The sequence below is a fragment of the Anarrhichthys ocellatus genome, unplaced genomic scaffold, assembly GCF_004355925.1.
Source record: "Anarrhichthys ocellatus isolate YVR2014 unplaced genomic scaffold, GSC_Weel_1.0 scaffold26, whole genome shotgun sequence".
Lineage (NCBI taxonomy): Eukaryota > Metazoa > Chordata > Actinopteri > Perciformes > Anarhichadidae > Anarrhichthys > Anarrhichthys ocellatus.
In genome coordinates, this window is record NW_022280056.1 from 3,603,338 (window position 1) to 3,621,888 (window position 18,551).

The window sequence follows — 18,551 nt, forward strand, 5'->3', positions numbered from 1 at the left end:
ACACACACACACACACACACACACACACACACACACACACACACACAGTAATGAGTGACCCATATGGCAGGTCACATTAGCTAAGATGGAGGGCAGTGGGGAGATATTCTTGGGTCCACATAGGCTCCACATTAATCATGGCTGTCCTTCTCCACTCTGTCTCCCTCACTCCTTCTGTCAGCGGTCATGTACATCGAGGGAGAGACAGCTCCTCTCTTCTTCCTCTTCTCCTCCATCCTGCGGGCCGGGCGACGGGGGAAAAACTTCTAAATGGAACATGGACCCACAGTGGAGCGCTGCAGGTGAGGCGTTTCATGGCTTGCACCCAATAGTGCACACACACGCCGCCGTGTGTGAAGGTGGTGCTATTGATGGGGCGCAAATTGCGCTTTTAGATTTGAGACATTTAATGCTTATGTATAATTAAGACATTTATATTGGTGACAATATCGCCCAATTCTCTTAATTCGGTTTTAAAAATGTTTTTATACTATGATATACTATGATTATAGTATGATTCTCATAGAGTCAGATGAAATGCATGTTCATCTTTTGACTATGCATAATAAATAGTTATCATGCATTATAAAGTGATTATACTTTAGTGTAAGTGGAGTAGTGTAAGTGGTAAGACATCATTTAATCTATATGCAAGAATAATACATCAGACATTATGAAATACAATTTTAGTTTACTTAAAGCAAACAATGACCATTTAGAGTAATCTATAATCACATTATAATGCTTTATAAAGTGATTATAATGTATTACAACTATGAGAACTATAATACACTATAAGTATGTATATTTATGAGTGCTTATAACTATAATGATGCATCGCTATGAGCAGTTTATAATGCATTATAGACATTGGCGTCATAGAAAGTGTTACTATATTGGTTTAGTCTGTGGTGTGATTTTGCAATACCCTTGTGTCCCTTTAAATTGCTGCTGGAAACACACATGCACACACGCACACACACACACACACACACACACACACACACACAGCCACTCAATGCTCAGATGGAATCAGACAGCGATAAGGGGATTCAGTGGGTTTTGTGATTAAAATAATCTGATTGGCCTGCAAGCAACCAGGTGAGTAGTATTAAGCCATTTGATTGGGCGCGGGATGCAGCGCCCAATTAGGTGCGACTCCAGCAGAGGAATCAATACCAGCACCCAGGCTACTCTTTTAGACAAAAGCCCATTCTGCGCTTTGCCAACATCTATCTGGAAGTGATGCAGACAAACAAACACACACACACACACACACACACACACCACTTAAACACACGCACAGTGGGAGTTTTTGCTCTTCTTTCCGTCCGTATAATGTACATTTTGCTCTCTTTTGTTGCACATTTGATTATTTTTACTCTCTGTCATGCTCCCATTTCTTTTGACACAAACCAGCAAATAAAAAAAACGTTCTTTACAGCATTACTGCGAAGGATCTGATGTAACTCTGAGGTAACGATGTCAAAACATGTGCTGGGTGTTAGAATGATGTGACTATGTGAGTTGCACATCATAAATGGAACAAAACAAACACAAAATGATTTACTGTGAAGCTGGTAGGGAGTAAGTGAGGATGTCCAGACAACCTGATTTATCATTTCCTGTCCAAGTCCCAGCCAATGACAACAACCATTCTTTGTGATTTAGAATCATAAAAGCGGGGAGTTTTTTCATAAAAACATGTCTAGTGCGGCTTAAAGAAAGGTCTGAGATTCACTTCAATGGAACCCTCTGCTTTTCAAACAAGCTAATGGAAAATTGGCACCACTGAGAAAATTATGATTATTATCACGACCACGGTAAATATATGGGTCACTAGCTGTTTCTGTGAAAATCAAAGTGAAGCTTTCTTATATTATACAACACAAATACATGCTGGAGTGTAATACGACCCTAAACAACCCTGAATCAACCTCCTCGCACACTTGCACAGAGAACCACAGACAATTACTTTGCCCACCTCAACAGTTCTCCCCCTGACGTTTCCTCTCCCGCTGTAGCACTGAGATCATAGTAAAGCGATCCAATTCCTCTCACTTTCCAGCCTCCATTATATCAGTAATCTCTCTATTCATTAGAGGGGGGCGAGAGGAGGGTGCAGAGGTGGGGAGACAGCAGAGAAGGAGCACCCAAAAAAAAAATGTGAGGGTATAAAGATTAGAGAGATTGAGGGAGAGAGAAGTGTGATGGGAGAGGAAGAGCACTAAGCCTCGACAGAGTTAGGATAAAAATATCCTCTGTGTTACTTTTTCCTCCCTTCTCCTTTTTCTTTTTTGAGTAAAACGATTTGGAATGTGTAATTTGCCACTGTAGCAGGCAAATTAAGAGCTCACACATGAAGATTTATAATGTTAATAATAATAAACAATGAGTATGTTTGCATGCACAAAATGTTTTCTGTCCTTATTAGAAAAAAAGACAATATTCCCCCTGAGCTGGTGACATGGCAGTGTGGGTGCGAGTTTGTCATAGTGTCTAAAAGCAGGTGTGTTCCTGTCTCCGACCAGAAAAGTGGGCTGTTCTTTTAGGCGTGAATCTCTGCAAAGTGTTAGCTAGTTGGTTGGTGTATAACCACCATACATCCATGTGTACAACGCACAGAGCTGGCCGTATGAAGGCAAGAGGCTTGCTTTGGTCGTGTGTTGCAAACTGCCCAAAAAAACACAAATGAGACGGATGTCCACATAATACTTCTAAAACCCAAATAATATGGATACATCCCACATGTCTTAATCGGAATACCCCCATTCCAATTGTATTCAGAATAATAGTGGAGTAGTAGTCTGCTTGTAAACGTAGTCAATGAATCAATCTGTTCTGGTTCTTTAAGAGGCTTTGCTGCAGGGAGAAAGAGTCTCCACAAAGATGTTAAGATGAACCGTATAATACTGTGTGTGTGTGTGTGTGTGTGTTAAAGATAGAGACATTTATCCTTTGTATACTGTCAGCACTCATGATCCATGGACTGCAACAGCACACACACACACATGCACATACACTGTGAGAAAAAAAACTGCTACCAGTGCTGATTTAGGCCTTTTAAGATGAGCCAATGATGGGTAGTCACTTGAAAACACACTCATGCCTCAGGTGGCATGTGTTAAGTGTGGCCTGAATGATGACTGTATACGGCGAAATAGATGCTGTCTTAGCAGAGTCTCTGCCCCTCCTGTTGTCCCCGGTGTGCATTATGTTTGTGCAGTTATTTTTCAGTCTGAGTTCAGGCGGCACAAGATTAATGCCAACAATTACATTTTCTCTTTTCTAAGCTTGCAGTCGCGCCATAAAATGCAACACATGTCCACACAGCAACTCCAGCAGGATTCCTTTTGTTGCACAAAATAGAGGTTTGTGTGTGCATCGGCTTGGGGATTATTTATAGCTGAGTTTGAATATCACGGGGCTTCCTTTCTCCAACATGCAAATCAAGTTTTAGTTGAGGAATCCCTGCACAACACTGGAGCACCTTCCTTAGATACCTTACCTCTGATGCAAAATCAATAAACTTCTCTTGCGATGGGATTTGCAGCTGCGACTGACTACACCCCCTTAATATCTTCCACTCTGCGATCTCCCTTTCTCTTCGCTCTCTGTGCAGTCAAACCAAAAGCAACTTGGTGGTTCATTTATCTCTGAGATGTAACACACTAGCTGTCAATCATATGCTACAGCCGGGTAATGAACACAATGCAGGCAACTGTTCTGTCCTACAAAGCCAGTAAGGCAGCCGGCTGGGAGGAGATATTCTGTGTCTGTCCATGCCCGGCCAAAATCTGCAACGTATCATTTTTCTGTTCGAAGTAGAAGTACACATGTAAGTAGTATACCGTTGAGTTGATTTTCTGGCCACTTCTGAACAGGTATAGTGAGCTACCAGCCAGGCAGTCACGGCTGTAATCTGCATTAGTTGAGTGAGCTCAACCCGTTGGACAACGCAGCTCCTGCAGTGTGGTACAGAATGCACACCCACCACTGCCTAAGTGACACTTCAGGCTAAGCATCGGGATCTTGAACTGCAATTAGCTCATTGTGTTTAGATTCAAACTGAAAGCATCCGCTTTTGCTTCGCAATCACCTTTTCATGTCAACGATATTAAAACGAGAGCGCTTGCGTACTCACACACAGACGCACATCTCCTGCTCGTGTGGGCCTACAAAGATTTATTAGATTAAAAAGGGATCAGTCCCTCACAGACTGTTCACCGCAGGGCAATGCTTCATCTGACAAGACGGATTTGGGGGTAAAATAACTTAAAATGATTTTCATGATTTGTAGATATTCTTACTCACAGTGTTACAGAATGTATTAGCAACTATGTCGATCCAACTCTGTCTTTATCCTCCTCTCGCTATCCGTCTTTATTTGGAATGATATTGTGTCTCCAAATATCAGCTTTTGAGCAGCTAACCTGTTTCTTATTTGATTCCAAATTATTTTGTAACCGGGTTACAACAGTAACATGGAGAATACTTTACACAGTCCATTTCATGTGAACACCCTTCAGTAGCTGACACTGAGTAGAAGAATATTCCCCTTCCACTCAAACACACTGCTCTCTGTGAGATCACATTTGTCACGAGTCGCAGGAGAATTGCAGACAAAAATGTGGAATAATACAAATATTAAAAAGAAAAAAACACATTTATCAACACAGTTAGCCAGCGATCATGCAGTAATGTAATATTCATGAGCCGTGGTGTGACTGGCATCGTGTTGAATCATTGTTTCCATTCTGTAAAAAAACATTATTCATAGTTTATGTCTCTGACTCAGTGAAAATGACGAAATGCACAAAGCTGTTTTGTACAATACACACTTGTGCATGAGGAATTTCAGTGTTTAGTTTTAACATGCTACTCTGGAAGCAAATTGCATGATCGGCAATGCTCTGTTGCAGTTTGTGCGTTAGTACAAACATCTGCACGGCTCTCAGGACAGCTGCCCCAGGACTCAGGATGTGTGTGTAATGTGTATATGCGTGCATTTGTGTTTCCTGAGCTCTGACCCTCATATATCACTGCTGGAGACTGAAATTACCTGTCAGAACTCTACTACCACCACGCCTTTTACACACACACACACACACACACACACAACAACACACACACACTGATAAATAAGTGCTAAAGTATTTTAAGGCACACTGTTCACCACAGCAAGGTGAACGGTGCACTGTAAATCTGCCATGACAGAACGTTCTCTTAGGGGTGGGGATATTTCTCTTGTTCCTGACATGGACACACACGAGCATGCACACGCACACGCACACACACACGCACACACACACAAACCCCCACATGCAAACGACATATTTTAAATGAAGCACGGGTTGTCACTCTGTTTGATTGCTGCACTGGCCAGTACTCTTAGTTGGTCATTTGTCTCCTGTTTTTATTATTATTTTATTTTTCCTTTACTCTGCAAAACATATTCATCTTGGATGTGTCACAGTGGATTTGTCATAACAGCTGTCGGAGGCGGAGCGAGTGAGGTGAAACTCCCCCAGAACTACAGACTTTCCTGTGATTTCAGCTCCATCTATTCATTTCGTTCCTTTTCAAAACGGGTTTTGTTTCACTGTGACATCTTTCGGCTCACTTAAGGACAGAGGCAGCATCCATTGTAAATTAAATAGTTGTCACTAATCACAGTTTAGTCTGAGAGTTGTTTTATACTGAATGCCAGCCGAATGCTCATCAGATACTGCTGTTATTCACATCTGGCTTACGACGGGGCAGTGGACCCCCTGAAGAACTAATGATAATAAGGATATAATACTGTGACCCACCGCAAAATACTTACACTAGTGCTGTACGTTTCTACATACAGCCCATCTGCCCGCCTCTGTGTGTGTGTGTGTGCGTGCGCTGGCCATGTCCTCCCATATCCCCTGACAGCCGTTGATGGTCTAACAACCCACACTGGCCCGTCGCCCCGACCTAGCCTTGACCAATCATGTTCCTATGTCCTGGCCCTGAAGCCCTATTGGCTGAGCGCTCTCACCCACAACAGAGCCATCTGTGGCCACTCATCACCTGGGAAACAACCTGAGGCAGCAGAACATGCTGGGAACAAAGTCAGCTGGCTCTGGATGTTCGGTAACTCTCTTTAGTGTATCTGTGCTTCCTGACGAAAGGGGAGCTGCAGTAATGCAGAGTGGGTATTTCATGAAATATTAACTTGACGGCCCCTTTGCACAAAATGACCATAATGTATGAGTGGTGGCTCATCAATGCCAGTAACTCCTGTGTGACCTCAATGACTACCGGAATTTATAGCTTTTTAAAACAGCCATGTTATCCCAGCCCTGTTGTTTTTTTTAGTGAGTGCTCTAATCTCCCAGCCCCCCTTAACTACCCATGGTGCACAATCCACTTGGTTTGGTTCCTGCAGACCCCAAATGACAATTGATCCAAAATGCTGATCTGAATTTGACCGGATACAAAATGGTCAAATAAGCAACCTGTGATGTAACGTTAGCCATGAAAGCCAAAAAGAGTTCCTGGTTGAGTTATTGGCCAATTACATGAAAACGATTCAGGCTGGTAGAAATGTAAAGACAGTCGCTGACCTCACAGGAAAACGTTTGACTTCAATCTTGTTCTTTTTTCTCCTCTCTCTTCCTCTCTTTGAGTCCCTTTTCTGAGAAACTGTCATTGAACTTTGAAGTGAATCTCATGCAAACTTTTGAGATGATGTCGGGTAAAAACTAATGACTAGGCATCAGAAAACATATCTTTCAAAACGGATTCATACAGGACATTTAAAGGATGTTGTGGTTTAATATAATATCAGCTATTTGAGCCATATTTCAAGCCTTCATGTTAGACAAACACAAACTGATTGAAATGATCCATCCATCCATCCATCCATTTTCCTCCGCTTATCCGGGGTCGGGTCGCGGTGGCAACAGGCCAAGCAGGCTGACCCAGACCTCCCTCTCACCGGCAACATGTTCCAGCTCATTCTGGGGGATCCCGAGGCGTTCCCAGGCCAGCTGGGAGATGTAATCCCTCCAGCCTGTTCTAGGTCTTCCCCGGGGTCTCTTCCCAGTTGGACGTGCCTGGAAAACCTCCAGTGGGTTGGATTGAAATGATCAATTCCAATTATATTGATGCACAATGTTCTCCGAAATAATGACTATTATATATCAAAACACGTCTTGTGCTTCTGAGTGCAGCTAAATCTGTTCTTCTTCTCAATCATTTTCTCATTAAAGCATCTTGTTGTATCTGCACAGGCAGCTTTTCCGATTGTTGTTTTTGGAAATACATTTTGGAATTCAATATTGCCATTTAGACTTGAGATTATTAATTTCACACTTTCATTTTTTATTTTTTTTTAAATAGAATATATAAAAAAAACAATAACATTGTGATGTGAACACAAGTTTGCGTGCGTCTCTCCCTCCTCTGCCAGATGGAAAGCCAGACAGAGCTGGCAAGACCTGCAGCCTCTCCCACTGGCTGCCGTGGAGCGAGCGCACGATGAGAAGGAGAGCAGGAGAGAGTGAATGAGAAAGTGGAGGACTAAATGAGAAGAGGAACAGAAGGGCTCATCAAGGAGCGCTTCAATTTTGGAGAGCGCTCATTTGTAGCGGCTCCCCGCTGTTACCCTGGTCTCAATTCCTTCCCTTCCGTCTTTCTTCGCTGCCTAAATCACAAACACCCTCCCCGACTCCCATTCACCTCTTTCTCTCTCTTTCTCTCTCTCTCTCTCTCTCTCTCTCTCTGACTCCTACACTTCCCCTTAGCTCTAAATCTCATGTGTTGTTTCTATCCAGTAAGTATCCTTAAAGCAGACTTGGTGGAAGTCTCTAATCACTAGGGGTAAAAATAGACTGTGGCAGGAAGCCATGCATTCAAACAAACATCCACGCACACAAACATTTCATGTGCAGTAAACCAGACACTCTCTTTATGTCATAGAAATACACAAAAACTTATAAAAACTTTTATAATTGTGCTGTCTCTATTTTTCTCCCCCCTCTAAAAAGGACACGTAGCTCACTGTACTTCTGATAATCATAGATATGAATACCAAAACTCTACTTGACTTACTTATGTAGCGCAGTGGGGGGCAGCTTGGACGTCTTCTCCATCTGGCCGTAGCAGGACGTCTTGGCTTCGGGGATGTCGCCGTACTCGTCCAGCATGGCCGCCGCCGCCGACGTTATGATCCCCAGACCGTCCCGGACTCGCGCCTCCAACGGGTAGTCCCAGTCGTCGTACGACACTGAGATCATCCCCGCTGGAAACGCCTCGGGCGTTAAATCCGGGTTCCCGGTGGTGAGCGACGGCACAATCCAGATGTATCCGAACCCGGTGAGGCCCAGGGAGCGAGCCTCCTCCAGGACGTAGACCGCCTCGTCCTTGGAGCAGTAGAGCAGCACCACCGGGGACTGAACCTTCTTGAGCATGATCTGAGACCGGCTGTCCTCCTCCACTGCATCCAGAATGATGACATTCTGCAGGTCCCAGCCCACAAAACTAAAGCAAGGATAACGAGGACAGGAGTGAAATGTTAATATTGAACTAATAGCCTATTAACTTTGCTCAGGTGCTGGAAAGGGCAGTTATAATTATCCATTATAATTAATATCATTGTTAAGTGTGATGTGAATGCTAATAGCTGTAAAGTGCTTATTGTCAGGGGGAACACATTAAGGCTAAATGGAGAATGCAAATGCTAAAGCTGGCCCTGTATAACGATGCTCAGCAGGTTGCAGCCCGCACGACTAAAGGACAAGGAGAACAAGCGCTGTCGGTTAATGTGAGAGGGCCTGTGGTCAGCGTGCACTTATCAGAACATATTGCTGTTATTAAAATGAAAACGTAGCGTCTGTCACAACAAAAATAGGTTTTAATGTTTCAATACTCCTGCACAACCATGTTGCTGATGTGTTTTACATAGAGATCTATCTCTATGAAGTGTTGAACCTTAAATACTCAAAACAACTGTGAAGGAAAGCAGATCTGTACAACTCCCAAGCATTTCCTATGCAGTTCTGCAGCCAGAGATAGAAGCAACAAGCGCTTATTAAAATGATAATGCATTTCTAGAGTGTCTTTTTCCATCCAGTGGGACCAGCTGCTCTTTTTCTTTAACGTCCAGAGTGATAATATTCAGCGGGTCCCAGTGCGGCTAAAGAGCAGCAGAAACAGAGGAAGTGGCGGTTATGTTAGTGATTAAAGAAAATAATATATCATAAACTAATAACATGCTGTGGTATCAGGAGGACGGGCCCTTGATGGCAGAGCTGGCAGAGTGAGGGACAAATACAGATGCACACACACACACACACACACACACATACACACACACAGGAGACCGAGTGTGACACACGATAGGGAAAAGGGGGGAGCAGTGAACTAGCGTGCAAGAATCCAACAGACAAGCAGTGTAACATGAGAGTGATTTGGGACTTGCTGTCCAGAGTGATAATGGTCTACAGGTCCCCGATGACAAAACTAGTAAAGAGAGACAATGATACACAGAGACACATTCATGGGTAATAACAAGTATGGGAGAATGTAATACTGTAGTGTAAAAAAAAAAAAAAAAACATTTCCTGTTTTCTGCACAGAAATCTAAAAACACAGTTATAAATCTTTTGCTTTGTACCAAACCGACCACCTATCAAGAGAAACTATTATCCCTTTATTAAATAGATCCTTACATAGTTGTGGAGACCGATTATAATCATTTCGAATTTTACCCCTCAGCACACTCCTTACTTGCAGATCACATGGGTTGAAACATGCGAGTGTGTACGCTGCGTGTTCGAGACGATCCAGATCATGCAGGCCTGAAGCATTCCCGTCTAAAAACCCAGATCTGTCATCTTTAATCTGCAAATGACACTGGTTGGGCACAGCATCTACCTGCCTGCATTCATCTCCGTCAGAAGAACGTATGTAGCCATCCACAAAACATATCACCTCCCTCTCATGTCATATGTCTGGGCCAGTATTTCGTCGAGGCTACTGCGGCGCTAAAATGTTTCCACGCAGGTCAGTCTTGACTCACTCAGTTGACTGGTCCAATTTTCTGTGGTGAGTGATGGAAGTTCATTGGTATTAAAACTGTCTGCCCGTGACTAAGTCACTTTGAACCAGCTGAATGCTGACACGGGAAATCGACGACGGGTAATTGCAAGTAATTTGGCTTTTTTTTTTTCTTGTTTCATAAATGATGGCTTTTATTCCAACATTGAGGTCAAATCACTTCCGGAGGTGGTACGAGTATTGACACTGGGATGTTAAATTACTTTTCTTTATTACAGATCTGTAACAACGTGGAGCTATCTCGCACCACAGTGTTGTAAATGCATGCGTACGGAGTGGATGTACAACAGGAGCATAAACAAGGGTCTCGGACTTGCTGGAAGCGAAAACGTGCACAGGACCTGATACCTATTTGGGCAGATTAGATCAATTGTGTCACATTTTTAGTAGCTCACGCTTCCCAGTTTCCTGAGAGCAACACCTGTTTGAGGGACAAATTCATAATCCCATTCAAACAGCCACTTAACCATCTGTTGCCACTCTATGTGTGATTAAAACAATTGCCGCCAGTGTTACCAGATACAGACGCAGGCTGAGAGTGTTTGAATCGCTGTTTGGTTTGACATAAAGAGTAACTGCTAATGAAAAAGACCCTCCTCGGCTGGGTTTTAATACATCACGGGTTCAGGCACCAGGTCTTGCCAACATCTCAACACTGCTGAACATGGATCATTAACTTGACATTTTTTTTGCCAGAAATTATGGCTTGCTGTTCTCTTCAGCAGTTTTTTTTCTCTTGCTCTCTGCGGAGAATTACAGCATCCGTCAAAATGACCTAAAGGTGTGGCAGGAAGCCAGGCCGCCTGTGTAGTAAACCTACCCGTCATCTACATTCATTTTAAGAACGCTGATGAAATCCTTTTAGAGTTGTCTTTGAAGTACAGCTGTTCTCAACCACTGGCTGGGCTGCACTAGTTGGCTAGATTAAATTAATATATATATTTGGTAATTTACAAAGCTATTTATCTAAATGTGCTCATGAATTAGCAGACGTTCCCAAAAGTGGCCTTTTTTTGTCATGTGCTGTTGTTTATTTTTAATTTCTTTGGGAAGGTGATCCTCAGAATTTCTTTTAACAATCCGAAGTGGGCCTTGAGTTACACAAGGTTGAGGACGCCTGCTGTAGTGCACAGTATGAATGCAGGGGATGAAAAATGCAAGGCCGAAACATCGTGAGCAGTAACTCTTCTAGAACGTAAACTTCTCCATTCTCCGGGGAAATTTGCAGTGACACACAAAATGGAGAAATGGGCTTGTAGAAAATGCCCGCGCGACAGTCGGAGCGTATCCACTCCACAAACATGACTGCAGCGCTTGTTATCTTTAGTTTCTCTTAGTGCAAGCTGTTGGCCTTAAGAGGTGATTTTGGGAACGATGACCAAAGAAAGGACGAGGTGTAGAAAGACTGGCCCGTTGTTCATGTACTTCATAGATCCTCTGTTAAATAAAGAATCCTTCTGAAGTTGTGTATCCACACTTTCAGTTAATGTGGTTTTCTTGCAAGGTTAGTTTATACTCTTAAGATATGATATTCCTGCAACATAAAGTCAAGAGTATTTCTGCCTTTTCCTCATATGGTGCAGATGTTTTGCCCTTCTAGCTAGCAGCATGACTCCAGGGACGACAATGTTCGTCTGTCGGTTGGTCGGTCGGTCCACCAACTTGATCCAGACTGAAATATCTCAACACTTAGATGGGTTACAATGACATTTAGTACAAAGATCCATGTTGCCCAGAGGATGAATCCTAATAGCTCTGGTGATCCCCTGACCGCTTAAATAACTCAACATCTACTTGATGGATTCGCACAAAACTCAACAGACATTCAGGGTCCCCTGATGATGTCTCCTACTGACTCTGTTGATCCCTTGGTGTTTCCTTTAATGCCACCATTAAGTTTGTGATCTTGAGAGAAATGTCTCAACTATTACCTTTGTTTAAGATATAATAGCAGTATTATTGTAAGCATGTTAGCATGCTGACATTAGCATTTCACTCAAAGCAGTTTGTGCCCTTTATCCAGAGTTTCTCCAAATAAAAGGGACTTTTGCCACGTGGCTGCAACAGCTGGCGAGACTTATGCTATCATTATAATTTAGTTGATCAGATATATAATTTAAGATGATAAATAAAGATAGGAGTAAAACTGCGGAGAACCGTGCAACGCAGGCGTCTAGTTGATCCTACCTGTTGTCCACGGTAGTTTTCAGGATGTTGATGAACTCCTGGTAGCCGGGGAACTTTGACGTGACGATGGAGAAGATGTGCCAGTCGTACTCCTCCATGATGTTCAGCATCAATAGAGCCTCCTGCTGGATGGAGGCACCGAACTGGAAGAACGTCGACTTCACATCCTGAGAAAAGAAAACCGGGGAGAAAGATGGAGGGAAACAAAAGGTTGGGGGGAGCAGAACAAAAGGAGGGGAAGAAGAGATTTAGTTGAAGATGTATTTGGATTTTTGTCTAACTTCCTTTATTGCTAATTCAAACTGCATTTCAGAAATACCAATCAACAACAGAGCATTTCAAATTTGGCAGTTCACCGACACACACACACACACACAGATCGAGAGTAATACGCTTCTCGTGGAGTAAATATATGGATGAGGGACTCAGAACAATTCAATTAAGCCCAAATTGGATTGGTGCGGTACAGACGGGCTCAGAACTCTGTGGGCCTGGTTCTGGGGAGCGAGGGTTACAATCACTCTGAGGCACTCGTATCCACTCCATTAAACGTGACTCACAATCATTTGCCACTTAATTCTGCCAAACTGAGACATGGGCTCGGACAGAGCAGACAAGCACTATTACAGGTGGACAAATTAACTCTATTCATTTATATTGGAGGTTTCGTATTAAATGAGTCATTATGGCGCGGGCTATTAAACAAGGTGAAATGAGTCACAGTAAATAGTGATGAATGGTGAAGTAGGAAAAAAAAAAAAAAAGAGTGTAGCATCACAAAATGTGTGGAGTGGCGAAGCGTCAGCTTGTCTTTGGTTGTTTGTTGCATGATTTGTTGTGTGTGAGGATTCCTTGTTACCTTGAAATGTCAGAGAGTTCACACATGGCTTATCTTGACACCACTTGTCGTTGGCACTCTAATTATGATGGACTTGCAGGTTAGTGTGTGTGTGTGTGTGTGTGTGTGTGTGTGCATGTCTTTTGTGTGTGTGTGTGTGTGTGAGACCGCAACCCGACAGCCAGAAAGAAAAAAGAACGATGGCTAAGAGGCACAGAACAAAAGGTTGGAGCGAGAGACATGAGACAAATGAAGAAGAAAAGAGATTCCGCCCGGTGTCACTTTGTAAGATCACACCTGCTCTTAAAACGAACAAATGCACCTCGTGCACTTACACACGCCGGCGCGCATAAAAGGAGCGCACTACATGTACACACCGCCTGCAGCCTGCATCTACAGGACTTCATCCACAGTGTGACTAAAGTGAAAAAAGAGTTGGTGTGTGTGACGAAGCAGCAACTGTAATGCTAGGAGCTATAGTACTGTGTAGTGTAATGCCATCTAACATCAGCCTCAGTCACATCAGAGCTGATACAATATACCCAGAAAATACAATGAACAAAAACTTAATGATTTATATTGAATTATAATGATATTGAATTATCTATTATTATGCTGCTCTTTTGCTGTAGACACAGTCACATATAAGACAGAGTCGGGATAACACAACTGAGGGAAGACGACGTAGGGTGGATGGAAATGGACACGAGTTGGAGAAAGCAGGGACTGTGTATCGTGGATTGCACTTGTAAACCTATCAGTGTAATGTAATGTCATTCCATCGCTATATGCATGACCGAGCTTTTCATTTTCCATTGTGTTGATACCCTCGGAATAATGTGGGTATAGTTTGTGTGACTGTGCATCTCCTTCCCCCCTATATCAAGACTCTCGAGTGCTCTTTCATGGTATCCGTGTGTGAGGCCGGCTCACTCCATACTCCGACTCAAGTGCTCTTCAGAGGCTCTCTGTGCAGCCCTGTGTGCGTGTGTGTGTGTGTGTGTGTGTGCGTGTGTGTATGTGTGTGTTCTAATGGGGTATAAACTGAAGCAATGCTCGAGCATGGTGGGGCAGGAGGGAGGTCACGCTATAAGACGTGTCACTTCCTGTCTTCATCACAGCAGCAGCCGATACTCCCACACTTTGCTGCAATATACAGAGGACTGTGGGCAGCACAGGGCCACTCATGGAATACATATAATAGACAAATGGTGGCATATATATATGTGATTTTTAAATGGAAAAAACGTTTTTTTTTATCTTCAGATATTTAAGAACCAACATCTACACTTGCCACCTGTTGACAAGAGTTAGCTCCCATGTGTCGTCAAAGTTTCTTTTGATTTCATAAAAAAAGATTTTTCTTTTCTGTCTCACCGCTGTGCTCATGATCCATATGCAGCTTGTTTATTTGACTTTACATTTTTACTTAATCCAATTTACAGGGGTGAGAGGTATTAGTTCAGGGAATTCTGTCAACCCATAAAAAAGCATTTCATTTTTCAGTTTACCTGAAAAATGACCAAATATCAAGATGCACAGTGCATTGAAGGCAACGTTAATGCAAAATGAATTAAGCAAAAGCCAACACTGGTTGTGAATAATCTCTAAATAATTATGTTTCAATAATATTTTGGCAGTGTTTTTATATGCCTGCGTGTGTGGGTGTGTGTTAATTTGTGTGTGTGCCTGTCTGAGATGATTCAAGCTCCAGGAACTCCAGGAGAAGAAGCCAAATTCTACCACAAAACGGAAATCTTCCTCTTACCAAAAAAAACAAAAAAGCTTTTTTCTGCTTTCAAATGAGGCTGGGCACGTGCCTGCGCTCATCTGTGCCGGCCAAATCATGTCTCTTTATTTTCACAGGATCTCATCACATCAAACCCAACAGAACCCGACAGGACCGCAGAGATTTGGTTTAGGTTGGGCTGAATCATCTTATTTTACATGATGCATTGCACTTACAACGGGCAGTTTAGGTTGGTCTAGCCTATAATTCTGAGAGCAGAGGCACCTCTATTGAACACTTAAGTGAAGCAGACTCGTAAGGACAAGAACTGACTAAATCCTCACCTCCCTGTCTTTATTCTCACTCTCCAGCTGAGAGGGAGAAGACACCACAACTTCAATCCTGTTTCTGACAAGTGAAGTCTCTCTGTTTAAACGTCTCTCTCCAGGAGAAACAAAAACAGAAGCGCAGAAAATGGACCCACTAGATTACACATATCTGTGTATTAATGCGTGTGCTTCTTTGTTACATTTCAAATTCATACATTATATATTATGTTGTTGCTCATTACATTTGTGTTTTCTTCAAGGTATTTTCGAATGCAGTTAAGTGTGAGAGAGGTCGAGGGAGACAATATGACACGAAGCAAGAACAGATACAAAATAACAGATGGAACTCACAAGAAGAAATGCAGAGTGAAAAAGAAGGCCATGATAGAGAGTTAGCAACAAAAACACAGCAAGAAAGCAAATTAGCCTGAGAGTGGCAGGCAGAAAAAGTTCCATGGAGACATCGAACTAGAGGCAAAGAGGTAGGAAATGTTGATGCAGGGCAGAAAGAGAGAGAGAGATGAGATGGGTAGAGGAGACTGATGGAGTGACTAAGCAGCGTATGATTGTTTCTAATTGGGACGGCTCGCAATCCGTGACATCAGAAAACAGCCAATCGTATCCTCTCATTTCACCCTTGTCAAGTGTGACATGTCTCTTCTTCCCACTCACACCTTCAGCTGGCGGCGCCTTGTGCACACAAACACGGCACGCACGCAAACACACCTACACACGCGTGTCTAGTCTATCACGTTCACAGTCTCCCACTCCCAAATTTCCCACCCTGTTGCAGACACACGAAGAGGCACGCACACACACACACACACACACACACACACATACAAACAAGCACCTGGCCCGCGGGGCAGGACAGTGTCTAAGTTGAGACAGAGGGGAGTTATAAATAGTAGTCCTCATATCCTCTGCTGCTGATAGCATCATGCACTGTCTGGTCTGATGACACGCACACATGTGCAAAAAGAATAAATAAAGAGACATGCAAACAGATGAGTGTGTAGTGCATTGTGAGTTTAGGTTGTGAGGTACACGCTCACCAAGATAAAGGCCTGACAAAACGCATGCATGCCAAGAGCTGCATATATGTGCCATATAAGGGCTGTCATATATGTCCACGTATCGCTTGTATCTGCTTTCCGATAGCGTTCTGTCTCTGCAGTGCTCTGCAGCGTCCACTGGAGGAGAAACACACCGATTTGACAAAAATTCCTCGGTGGCCAGTTACTAAATATAAACAGACAGGCATAAAAATAGCTGCAGCAAAACAAAAGATGTCTGCGGAAACAAACCGAAATGCCAAGAAGATAGCACTCGCCACATAAACCACACAGACAGATGGAGTCACTAGAGCCAAGAAGCACACACACACACACACACACACACACACACACACACAAAACATCTTTCTATCAGAAACTAAATGAAAAAAACAAGTGATTAGTGTACACAGTGAATGCACTGCCTTCACCAGACTGAGGTTTGTCGATATTTTGTTCTGAAAGGAAATAGAAGTAAATTAAAAAAATATAGCAACAGCTGCAGCACTCCATCCAGAGAAAGTAGAACTCGTCAATAATTGGATTTTGTTTACTGAGACCACATTTTATGGTTGTAAACAAAAAAGAAATCATATAAACTTCAAAAAGCAATTTTCAGCCACTTGAGGTTGCCAAAGTGTGAAGTTGCCCGGTGTATTGTTACGTCCTTAGCGGCAAAAATGATGACAATCGGTGACCTAATATGAAAATGATAAACATGTAGTAAGCACTGCACATTAGATTCTTCATAATAAATCAGGCTCTGCAGCTCGGCCAGGCTGCTTTGTTTAAAACTATCCAAAATAATGGACTTCAATTTTGCACTTTGGCCAAAAACCAGCTCCACGGTGTGTCTGTCACTGTGGGGCTGGATAAGCGCTTATGCAACATCACATACACCGGTGCCAAACAGATCCACAGAGTGTAGAAAATGTATACTGCTCACAAAATCCAAATGTACAAAACAACTTATAGGCTGGCGCCGCTCACGTCTGCCTCCCACTCTGTATTTTAGAGGAAACAAAAATGAAGAATTACAGAAAAGACAAGTAGAAAAGTTGAACCTTTGGTGGGATGGATGTGTCCCACATTAACGTAATGAGGATTCAGCCATACTCATATGTTCATACATCATTAACTATCGTCAGCAGGAGGAAATGATGTCATCACCGGTATTAAGGGAAAGTGAATATGTCCCACTCATGGCACCAAGACCACATGTTATTTTCAAGGCGATCCTTTGTATTCTCTGTCAAATACAGACAAATGAGATGCAGATAAACTGAGAACACTTTGAAGAAAGATTTTGAGGAATTCCTTTTCTTAAATAGGTGCAACTTTGAATTAGAAAGATGAGATATACTTGACATTGACACTGGACTAAACATTCTCATGTGTGGAGCAGCACGGCTCTGTCCATGGTGCTGAAGCGTGCGCTGACTTCTAACATTAAATGACTGAAAAACAGCGTCATTCATATTTAGAGGGAAATACAATGAATATAATATAATAAGATAACATGGATGAGAGGGATGGGAAGTTAAGATTTGAATCTTAAATCAAAGTAAAATGCCATTCTGTTTTAATTTGAATAACTTTATGCAAGTTAAGCTCTATTTTCTGTGCAGCACTGTTTCTAAAGCAGAGCACTGTGTATCTTCTGTCAAAGTGCTTTTGTCTAGTTCAGGTGGCCAGATGTTTGACTCCACTATTCATACAGCTATATGGTCAACAACACTCCCTTTGTTAAGAACAATGTCTCATTAGCAAATGAAAAGCAAAGCCTGCACTACAATAAAATGTGACCTGCGATGTTTTATATACAATGTGTGTAATTCTACTCTGTGTAAATGAATTTGGATGATGCCCCCTGCCTGTGGGTTGTTCATCTACCAGCACTGAACGTGCACTGCATTAGAATCGCACAAACCAAAAGCCTGCTCGTGTTTTTCATTCCATCTCTTTATATCCAGAGAGAAATATAATTGCGCTAACAACATTGCTTTGATGGTGTCTTTTACTTACACGTTATGCGAGTTTACTGCTCTGACAGACGCTAATGACACCGTGGAAGTTTATTCAGCCTTTACTAGATTACAGTGTTCTTAGCTCAACACAGTAAGCGGATCTCGCTATGGCACTGTGAGTGCGAGCGTGTGTTTGTGTGCTGTGGAGGGGTGTTAATAAAGTTCTTGGTGCGAACAGAGGGGAGCAGAAAAACCTTTGTTTGTTTGTTTTGGATAATAACTACAGAGCCTTCAACTGCAATATAAGCTGCACCTACACACACACACACCTACACACACACACTGTATTTGACG

General features: G+C 42.7%; 1 protein-coding gene across 1 annotated transcript in view; it reads right to left on the bottom strand.

Annotated features, from left to right (window-relative positions):
• grin2aa (glutamate receptor, ionotropic, N-methyl D-aspartate 2A, a) overlaps positions 1-18,551 on the bottom strand; it is a 117,145-nt gene that overhangs the window by 34,555 nt on the left and 64,039 nt on the right. The window contains exons 3-4 of the mRNA XM_031862185.1: positions 12,280-12,446; positions 8,086-8,514 (exon numbers count right to left, since the gene is read on the bottom strand). Of these exons, the coding sequence (XP_031718045.1) occupies positions 8,086-8,514; positions 12,280-12,446 (596 nt within the window). The remainder of the gene's footprint in view (positions 1-8,085; positions 8,515-12,279; positions 12,447-18,551) is intronic.